Source organism: Neofelis nebulosa, chromosome 17 (genome assembly GCF_028018385.1).
Source record: "Neofelis nebulosa isolate mNeoNeb1 chromosome 17, mNeoNeb1.pri, whole genome shotgun sequence".
In the NCBI taxonomy this organism is placed as follows: Eukaryota; Metazoa; Chordata; class Mammalia; order Carnivora; family Felidae; genus Neofelis; species Neofelis nebulosa.
In genome coordinates, this window is record NC_080798.1 from 43,315,169 (window position 1) to 43,325,249 (window position 10,081).

Sequence of the window (10,081 nt, forward strand, 5' to 3'; positions counted from 1 at the left end):
TGATTCATAAGCAATTTTCAAATTATTTTTATTTAATCTTGTTTTATTTTTTTTTTAATTTTTTTTTTTTAATTTTTTTTTTCAACGTTTTTTATTTATTTTTGGGACAGAGAGAGACAGAGCATGAACGGGGGAGGGTCAGAGAGAGAGGGAGACACAGAATCGGAAACAGGCTCCAGGCTCCGAGCCATCAGCCCAGAGCCTGACGCGGGGCTCGAACTCACGGACCGCGAGATTGTGACCTGGCTGAAGTCGGACTCTTAACCGACTGCGCCACCCAGGCGCCCCTGTTTTATTTTTTTTTAACATTTATTTATTTTTGAGAGACAGAAAGAGAGCATGGGCAGGGGAGGGACAGAGAGAGAGGGAGACAGAATCCGAAGCAGGTTCCAGACTCTGAGCTGTTAGCACCGAGTCCGACGCAGGGCTCAAACTCACAAACTATGAGATCATGACCTGAGCCGAAGTCAGACTCTTAACCGACTAAAGCACCCAGGCACCGCAATCTTGTTTTATAATTATGTAAAACATTTACATGGTTCCAAAGTCAAATCTACAAAATAAGATAAATTCAGACAAATATAAAAAGTAAGCATAGTGTTGTTTTAACTTTTATCTTAGAAATCAGTTGACAGTAGTGTATAGAGTTAGTTCTCATTCATTTTTATAACTGCATAGGACTAGGACTCCACTCTGCATTTATTTAATTAGTCCTCTATTGACAGACATTTAGATTGACAGTATTTTTGCTATTATAAACAGTGTTGCAATGAATAGCATTGTGCATGCATTTTTTTTTTTTGGCTAGTCTTGATAGCTTTTAATATTACATAGTAATACAGAGCTCAAGAATACAGTCATGACTAACACCATTAGTTAATTAATATCCTGCAAACGCAGGATAGATTAGAAGAAGTAGAAGTTAAGATCTGGGGATAGAAATTGGAGGCCTGGTCAGATGCCAATCTTCCAGTGCTTCTACTTACCTCATCACGAAAGTGCTTTAGAAAGGATAGAACAATCACTATATAAAATGTGAACTATGTTATTGCTACAGTCAGTCTGGAACATAATCAAACAGAACTGTAATGAAGAAAGAAACTGTCAGCCTGCCTCTAAAATAACCCACTCATAAATCGGTCAGTTCTTTCTATTTAAAGATGTTACTTCATTTTATATTTGTCTTTAGTAAACATCTCAGGTCTGAATGGCATCTACTTTGCTTTTACGATTTCATGACTGTCTTTCCCTGCCTCCCCACCCGTGCCTCAGATCCCTGGTGGTAACTAATGAGTATCTGCTGCAGCAGCTGAATAAAGAGCAAAAAGGTTATTCTGGGAAAGCACTCCTGCCTCCTGAGAAGAGTCATCATTTGGGGAGATCGTCACCCTTTGGGAAAAGGACGCTGTCTTCCTCCTCACCAGTGCACATGACACGGGTCAGTATCTAATACAGAGTGTTTCAGACTCTGTTCCAGAGCCTAGTTTATGGAGCTAGCGCTAAACACCTTCTCTGTGGCTTCCCTCTCAGCCCCAGGGGGGTGTCACTAGTGTCATTGCCACTAGTATGGTAGTATTTACCCACAAGATTAAGAGAAAATCTTATTCTGATTACATTGTATTGGTCCTTTTTATTTCTCTTTTTATCTCCTCCCATCAAGTCTTTCTTTCTTCCTGCCCTCAGAAATAGTTGGCACTTAATCCTAGGCATCATATCACATAGAAACATTTGGTTAAAAATGTCTTGGCACCTGTGCCTGGGTGGCTCAGTTGGTTAAGCATCTGGCTCGTGGTTTCAGCTCAGGTCATGATCTCACAGCTCGTGAGTTCCAGCCCCACATCAGCCTCCATGCTGATAGTACAGAGCCTGCTTGGGATTCTCTTTCTCTGCCTCTCCTCTGTTTTTTCTCTCTCTCTCAAATAAACTTAAAAGTGTGTGTGTGTGTGTGTGTGTATATATATATATATATATACACACACACACACACACACAGAAGAAACATTTGGCTAAAAATGTCAAAAAGGAAAAAAATCAGACATTTTTCTGAGTGTCACTTGAAACTATGTGGTAGAAGGTTTTAAAAGATCATCACTGGCCAGGTGTATTTTGTGTTAGAAGAAATTTCAGACAATCTATATTGATTGGCTCATCAATCATGTTTTGAGTTTCTTCCCACCATAGTGAAAAGGTGACAATGTCTGGTGTCAGCTTAGAAGCAGCCAACAGTTTAGTTGAGGAGATGAGCAAAACTCATGTGATGAAGCTCAAAGATTGGTACTGGTACGAAACAGGTCTAAATTCAAGCCCAGGGGTGCCTGAGTGGCTCAGTCAATTAAGTGTCTGACTCTCAATTTCAACTCAGGTCATGATCTCACAGGTTGAGAGTTCAAGCCCTGCATCTGGCTCTCTGCTGTCAGCACAGAGCCCACTTCGAATCCTCTGTCCCCCTCTGTCTCTGCCCCTTCCCCGCTCACTTGCTCTCTCTCTCAAAACAAACATTAAAAAATATTTAAATACATACATACACACATGCCCAAAAATGCCCTAGAGAGAGAGGAGGGGAGGCAGAGGAAGGAATTCCCACTCTGGGGAATTGGAGAAGGCATCAGTGAGGACTTGTTGTTTGAGTGGAAGCTTGAAGAATGAGTACCATGGTAACAGAGGGGGTAGGCAGAGTCCCCCAGGCCAAGAATGCAGAGTAAAAGAGTCTGGTGCCCCTAGAGGGATTGTAGGGCAGGGAAGATGTGGGAGGAAATGTGCTGGGAGAATATATTAAATAGGGGAGCTGTCGTAGTCTGGGAGGTGTAGTGTCAAGAAATGTCCTCTTAGGGGCGCCTGGGTGGCGCAGTCGGTTGAGCGTCCGACTTCAGCCAGGTCACGATCTCGCGGTCCGTGAGTTCGAGCCCCGCGTCAGGCTCTGGGCTGATGGCTCGGAGCCTGGAGCCTGTTTCCCATTCTGTGTCTCCCTCTCTCTCTACCCCTCCCCGTTCATGCTCTGTCTCTCTCTGTCCCAAAAATAAATAAAAAAATGTTGAAAAAAAAAAAAAAATTTAAAAAAAAAAAAGAAATGTCCTCTTAAAGAAATCTTTTTAAAAAAATTTATTTAAAACTTTAAAAATAGTTTAATAAATTTAATTTATGATGAGTAGGAGCTAGGCTGCATGACTCCTTGAAGATTTTAGATTAGGAAAGCAAAGGAGTGACATTTGTGTTTGAGAAACTTTCTCTATAAGAGGAATGGATTGAGGACCATGTGGAGTAGGGGAGGACCAATGAGGAGTTAGAGATAAAAGAGAAGACTGGTGTGATCCAGACCAGAGATAAAGCTTCCGAATGTTAGCTCTGGGCTCACTTTACACATGAGTACCTTGCCTTTCAGACCTGAGACACAATGTTTCTTTTAATCCTGTTTAGTTGGGCATTTAAAAATCAGTGGTAGGGGTGCCTGGGTGGCTCAGTCAGTTAAGTGTCTGACTTCAGCTCAGGTCATGATCTTGCGGTTAATGGGTTCGAGTCCTGCATCAGGCTCTGTGCTGACAGCTCCAACTCAGAGCCTGGAGCCTGCTTCAGATTCTGTGTCTCCCTCTCTCTCTGCCCCTCCCTTGCTCACACTCTGTCTCTCAAAAGTAAATATTTTTTAAAAAATTTTAATCAATGGTAAAGATAACGAAAGTGATTCTGCTTCAGGGTCACCCAGGTAGCTAGCTAATGTTGCTGGAGCATGTAAAGGGCGAAGGAGTGTCAGCCTAACTCCATGTTGTGCTTCTCTTCATCTCCAGGGTCATGTCAGAGAGAGAGAGACAGGTGGGAAGATTACACACTTATTTGCTCCTCTGACCCAGGTACTCTTCAGGGAAGGCAAGCTATTGCCACAGTAATGAGACATGAAGATCACAACCAAGTTCACACACTTCTGAGTTATAAATAAAATCCACAGGCCTCTGAATTTTATGGGGGTTCCCAAAAGGAGAATGTAGAGAGGAGCCCTAAGTTTCTTTGAGTTGCATGTCTTTGTAGAACCTAAAGTGAGCTCATACTCTGTGGAAATAGTAAGAACAACCCACTTTCCTACTTTTCTAGGCCTGTCTTGGCTCTGTTGAGAGGCCTCCAACAAGTCTAAGCCTTGCCCAGGTAGGGTAGCCTCAGGCAGTAGCCCTATAGCCCTGAGTTGTCATATTTCAGCGTCCCAGCACAGTACACAGGCCAACTTACTGGGCTAAACCACTGAGGGAAAAATAATGAATTTTCCCTCCAACTCCAGCTCTCCCTTTCTTGCCCTATGAATGTCTAATAATGCCAGACCCGGAACCTATTCAGGGTACCTCTAAGGAGGAGCAAACTGAGTCAGTCACCTTCTACCCTATTTTCTATTGTCACTGAAAGTGGCTAGCCCTGCCCCTCTCTAGGGTTGCTGGCTACTTCTGGGAAAGTCAGCTGTTTCTTAATTTCCCTATGTGGCCCTTGGTCTAGAAGGCAAGGGCAAGAATTGGTGGTGTCAAAGAAAGGGGCATAGAGTTGTTGCCCTGTGGGGCTAAGTGAGCTCAACATGGAGTGGGTGGAGTTTCTGGGCTCAGCCTGTTCTCTCTCTGGGCTGCTCTAAGCCACATTGCCAGCAGCTGAGCTGCTGCTCCCCTATACATTGGATAGTATTCTCACCTGAGCTTAATAGCCTGGATCAAATTGCAATACAGTTAAATTCTTTTTCACTATGAAGATATTTTAGTAAATGAAGGCCAGAAGGATTTGGATTTCACTCTTACTGTGCTCACTTAAGTAAGTTCACAATTCAGCAAATTCTACAGGGCTGGAGGAATCATTCCTCTTACTGTTTGCTGGTGGGAGAGGTAAAGCTCTCTGAAACTCTTCCCTGGGCAATGCAAAGCAACACAGTCAACTGAGTCAGGAGGAACCCACAGCTGTCAGCTGTTAGGCAAGGCTCTGCTGTGGCCAGGTGCTGACCTCCACTTTCTAATTCCCACCTTGTACCTGCAGTGTTCCTACCCCAAACCATACTATTCCTCTCCAACCCCACTCAAGGGACTCTGCCTAGGGCAGGGACATCACAGAACAGCCTGTGGGATGAGGGAATGAACCCTTGTACTGCTTTGCCACCTTATCTGGATCAGAAAAGAAAGGTATTTGTGAGTATCTGTTACGCCTTTTCTAGAACCCTTGGGAGCTGCCCACTCCTGGGCAGGCCCTAAGTCCCATCCAGTCTGCTTGTCAGCAGGAAAGAAGGAGAGTTGGCCCCAAAGCCTTGGGGTTGGGAATAGCTATGGCCTAACAACCAGGGCCTCACAGAAGAAAAAATGTTGATCTGGAAACTTCCAGGAGTCCTCAAGGACCAGAGATTTCTCTCCCTCCTCACAACATGGGATGTTGAACAGATGGGAGGGAATCAGCAAGAAGCCCCTTCACTGTCGGACACCCTGCTCACATGCCAAAGGCTGGTGTTGGATGCCAGGCTCTATCACTGGCCATCGAACTCCATTTTTGGAAATCATTGTTGGGGACTGCTGTGTTAGAAAGAGCCTGGCCTGGGAGGTAAGAGGCATGGTTCTTGGCTCTGTTCTGCAGAATTCCCCTCACTCTCTGGGCCTCAGTTTCCTCGGCTATAAAATTATGGAGTTGGACTATCCACTCTTGAAGGTTCTTGCTGCTCCTGCATTATCTGGTATTCTGAGCTGGACCCCAGAATGACTTACCTTGGTAGCCCCATCAAGTTGAGGACCTGTCAGCAGGCTTAGACTTGAGGCTTGGCACTGGACCCTGCCCAGCACCTTGGCCAGGCCTAGTCTGCTGTCTCATTCCTCTCTCCTAGAGAGGCCAAGACTGAGCCCTAATTGCAGGAGAGCAAGATATGATGTTAGGATTGTGGGTCAAGGCTGAGGTGAAAGGCCTTAGATTTCCCTAAGAAGCATCCTCAGGTAATTTGGCTCTGTGCTAATGGAAGGGACCTGGTATGTGTCGTCTTTTGGGCAGGGCTGCCAGTGGAAAGATCAGCAGAGTGTGATCTGCAAGCGGGTGGTAACACTGAGAGGTCAGCAGGGTGTGAATGTCATTATCCCCATTACCATATACCTGACCAGGTTATATTGGTACAAAAGGTATCTTTATTAAGGTCTGGGTAAGAATTAGGCACTTGGCCAGAGCAGCAGCTTAAATATGAGGCAAGCACGCAAGGGGTTAGCCATGCCCAGGGCTAGGTTGGGGCAGTGAGGCTACAGGCACAGACCCTCCCCAGACAGCCAGAAGTCAGGGAGGGAAGGGGAAGGGGATGCAGAGCAGTCTGGGTCAGAGGTCTGGTGGGCTAGCCCTTGGGGCTGGGCAGGAAGCACTGGGTGGAGGTCCAGCAGGGATGGGACAGGGCTCTCTCGCTCCATGTGCCCTTTAGGCCCAGGCCTGAGCCTCTGCTGGGGGCAGCCATGCTGTGGGCCTTCCCAGGCCTTACTTCTTCACCTTTGCATCATAGGTGCCTGCGTTCTTGTAGGCACTCACATAGCCACTGTCATCCAGGATGTCCTGACGCCCAGCAATGCCCTTGCCCTTGCCGCTCTCGTCGAAGCGCTCCTTGTGGGAACCTGTGTACTTGCTGGTGTCAGTCAGCCGTTCCACAGCACCTCCTGTCTTTGCTTTCTGTTTGGACAGAATTGTTCCTCCAAGGGCACCTGGCGTTGGGAAGCCCAGACCGCCACCCCCAACTGTGATTCCCCATATCCCCCTCAGTGGCCACCTGAGACCAGCAGGGTACTTACGGTGACGCCCACATTGGCTGGTTCCTTGCCTGCCACCAGCTGGCAGATGGCATCGAAGGCTTCCTCCTTACTCTTCCCCTTGAATCGCTTCATTGCCAGCTCTTCTAGAGCCTTCTTGAACTCCTCATAGTTGATAACCCGAGCAGACTTTCCTCTGCAAGGTATGTGGACACCATGAGTTTTCCCCCTTCTCCATGTCTTCCCTGGTTCCAGCCTCCCAGTTCCCCACCTTCTGGGAACATCAGAAACAAGGACTGCCTGGGGCTCACTTGACTTTGGAGAAGACGATGTCGACATCGGTCCCTGTCACGGCCTTTCCATCAGCCACCTTGCAGTCCTTGCACAGCTTGGCCCAGTTCTTGCCATTCATCTCTTGCCCACTGGCCTTGGGGTCACCATGGATGGCAAACTTGCGGAAGCTTTCCTCCAGCCCAGCCACATCTGTGCTTGCTGCCATGCTACCCTGTGTGGGGTGGGGGGAACCCACCTCAGTCACCTCCCAGCCAAGCTGCCCCTCCTCTCCCCAAGGCAGAGAACATCACTGCCTCTACCTCAAAACCTACCAAGGTCTGAGTTATGGGGCACTTATGCCACATACCCTCAGAGTTGGAGATGGAGTTGCCTGGGGAGAGGGGCCAGCACTCAGTGTGTCCCTGGGCCTCAGAGCCCCAGGGAGAAGCCCTGAAAGGTCCTGTCACTTAATGCCAGCCCTGGCTTAGAGTGGAGTTCAGAAGGTGAAATCATGATGCCCACACCAGGCTGGGAACAGAGTGGCACTGTCCAGAAAGACTGTGAGGGCAACAGCTGGGGCCATGGCTTTGTCTGACCCTGGCACAAGGCCTGCTTGGGTGGAAGTGAGGGTGGCAGAGCAGGCGTCCCTCCCTGGGAGTTCCATGCCAAGCTAGGTCAGGGCCAGGCCAGGCTGCTGGTTGGACAGGGTCTCTGTCAGAGTCATGAGGACCCAGAAAGACCCAGTCCATGCTGAGAAGGGAGCCAGATCATGGGCAGGGGTGCATGCCCTAGGCAGGGGTGCAGCTAGCCCAGCCAGGACCTTGTTACTATTTGCTGTTAAACAAAAACACGAGGGGAGCGGGAGTTTGGGGCTGGCCTGGCCACAGTTTGTGAAGCCTGGAGACAGTTGCTAAGGGAGGGTAGTACTGCTTGGAGAATGTTGCTAAGGGCAGGATGGTGTCAGGGTGGCTCAGGGAGAAGCTCCCAGTGTTGCTGGGCTGGGCTGGGCTAGGGAACGGGCCCACGGGTGGGGCACAGCAGCACTCCCAGTGCCTGGGGCACAACCGTGGCCTCCTGGTCCCTTGCCATCCATTTGGGGCTGTAACCTCCCAGTCTGTAGAGTTTAAGAGGAGCAGGTGATTAGGAGACTAGCCTGGGTAGGGGTTGTAGAGTTATCAACCCCCAGAGGCATGTTGGCAACTGCAGGTATGGCCTTGGTCCTGTAATCCTCACACCTATGCCCTATAGTGAAGCACACTTCCCCAGTGTCTACACCTTCAGTCTTCCATGGAAGCCCCTGGCCACACCCTGAGCACTGTCACACCAGTCCACACTCCCACAGCTGAATGCATGTAGCCCTGGCTCTCCACATTCTCAGCCTTATTCCCCCCACCACACCCTTAACCAGTCTCGGGACTGAGGGCCCGGACCATTTCCTCAGCACCCACGGCCACACATATACTAACAGCCCCGTACAGAAACCCGCCAATAATACTCTTAGCCCTGCAATAAAGTGTCCCTCGTACACCCCCCACAGCCTCCCTGCAGCCCCCTGCCCACACCTACAGCCCTGCACTGCAGCTATGACGTGTGACACAGCCCAGTACTGAGGCCTCCTTGACCACACCTTCAGACCTCCACTGCAGCTACACACACACCCCAGCCCTGGGACTAGGGCCCCCTATCCACATACCCACAGCCCTTACTGAGCCCCCTAAACAGAGCTTCACAACTCACCCCCTCTCTGTACACTTGTAGCCTCTGACCACATCCTTACACCCACAAGCCTTCTGGCCTCATGCTCAACCCTGCCCTGAAACCCCTCAGTGTCCAAACCCACAGACTTTGCATTTCCAGACTCCCAGGTATTACACTGAGAGACCCCATGTTGAGACTCCCCGAACACACCCCAAACCTCCACTGCAGCCTCCTGAACACACCCTAAGTCATGTCCTCAGCAAACAGCTTCTACCTCTGCCTTTTATCCTAAGGCCTCCAGTTACCATAGCCTGGGCCCCTACAGAACTACACCCCCTTCCATTTACCACTGGCCTTAACAATGAAAGCCATCTCCCAGTGACCATCCTCACTATTCCTAAGTTGCAATTTCTGGGCCTAGGGGTCCCCGCTGTCCCCACATTGTCGCGACTCTATGGACCCACAATCCCAGGTTCACACAGCACTCCTCTTCCCTCTCTCTACACTCCAGCCTCCCACTACAGATCCAGAGACGCCACCCAACCGTAAAGTCTCGGGGAGATTTTGGGGCACAGATGCTTGTCCCAGACTGACTGACAGGATCCTGCATCCAGTGCTCACTCCTGTTATGGGAAGAAGGGATTCTTGGTACTGATTAGGTGGAGCCAGGTCGCAGGCCATAGTCCCAGGAGTCTGCAGGCCAAGGATGGAGCGGCCACACCCAAGAACTGGGGCCACCCGCGGACTCCCACTGGGACAGCTGGAGTCATCAATCAGCAGGGCAAGGAGGTGGGGGAGGAACGCTTGGGGCCCAGGGCAGGGCCGCTCAGCTGGTGTCCTCAGTTCGGTACCATCTGGGGTTGGGACCCCTTCCAGGGCGCTCCCACCCGACCCTCTTCCTTATTGTGCAGGATACTGATTAGAGTGGTCGGCGCTGTAGTCTCTTACCTTCTACCTCGTGGCTGCTCCTACCGTGCTCGTTCGATGGACAGAAGGACGCAAGAATGGACCGACGGACGCGGGAGACCAAGTCGGCTCCGCAGCTCTGCTCCCTGCCGGCTCCAGGGAGGGACTGCAGCCTGGGCGGTTCCGCCGTATTATCCCCTGTTTCTCGGTCTCCATAGAGACGGCGAGTCCCACCCCCGGGGCTGTCTCGGCGGGAGAATGACCAAGGTCACGCTGGCCCCACCCACCGGACCCCTCCCCCTCTGCGCTCAGCGGGGGCGGAGCTGCTGCGATATCATCATCCCCGCAGCTCGCAGGGCAGCTCCACGGCCTTCACGCCCGTTGGAGACCAGCCCTCCGCAGCTCTGGACGTCCTCGGATGAACCCCTAACGGGAAAAGAGCCTCATCTGGGGCTTTGCCCAAAGTTCAAGGCAGGCCCCCACCTCCATAG

The 10,081-nt window shown here is 50.1% G+C and overlaps 2 protein-coding genes across 3 annotated transcripts in view; one reads left to right on the forward strand and one right to left on the reverse strand.

Moving 5' to 3' along the window:
* LRRC36 (leucine rich repeat containing 36) overlaps positions 1-9,709 on the forward strand; it is a 60,818-nt gene extending 51,109 nt beyond the window's left edge. The window contains exons 14-15 of one of the 2 annotated variants that reach the window (XM_058708972.1): positions 1,273-1,438; positions 9,596-9,709. In XM_058708972.1, coding sequence (XP_058564955.1) covers positions 1,273-1,438; positions 9,596-9,607 — 178 coding nt within the window. In that variant the 3' untranslated portion in view covers positions 9,608-9,709. Of the gene's footprint in view, positions 1-1,272; positions 1,611-9,595 lie in introns of those variants that run through there. The other variant, XM_058708973.1, reaches the window with a different exon arrangement.
* Positions 6,091-9,747, reverse strand: TPPP3 (tubulin polymerization promoting protein family member 3). Its single transcript, XM_058709008.1, has 4 exons — positions 9,633-9,747; positions 7,025-7,218; positions 6,756-6,909; positions 6,091-6,636 (listed from the first exon to the last, which is right to left on the reverse strand). The coding sequence occupies exons 2-4, from the start codon at positions 7,210-7,212 to the stop codon at positions 6,448-6,450; spliced, it is 531 nt and encodes a 176-aa protein (XP_058564991.1). The 5' UTR covers positions 7,213-7,218; positions 9,633-9,747; the 3' UTR covers positions 6,091-6,447.
* Positions 9,748-10,081: the final 334 nt, after the last annotated feature.

What these genes read in the sequence shown, in the direction of transcription:
- TPPP3 (XM_058709008.1), bottom strand. Translation starts at nt 7,212, where the DNA reads ATGGCAGCAAGCACAGATGTGGCTGGGCTGGAGGAAAGCTTCCGCAAG. An exon ending in ATCGTCTTCTCCAAAGTCAA is followed by an intron (nt 6,910 to 7,024) that starts GTGAGCCCCAGG and finishes CATACCTTGCAG; the next exon opens with AGGAAAGTCTGCTCGGGTTA. An exon ending in CAGCCAATGTGGGCGTCACC is followed by an intron (nt 6,637 to 6,755) that starts GTAAGTACCCTG and finishes CTGTCCAAACAG; the next exon opens with AAAGCAAAGACAGGAGGTGC.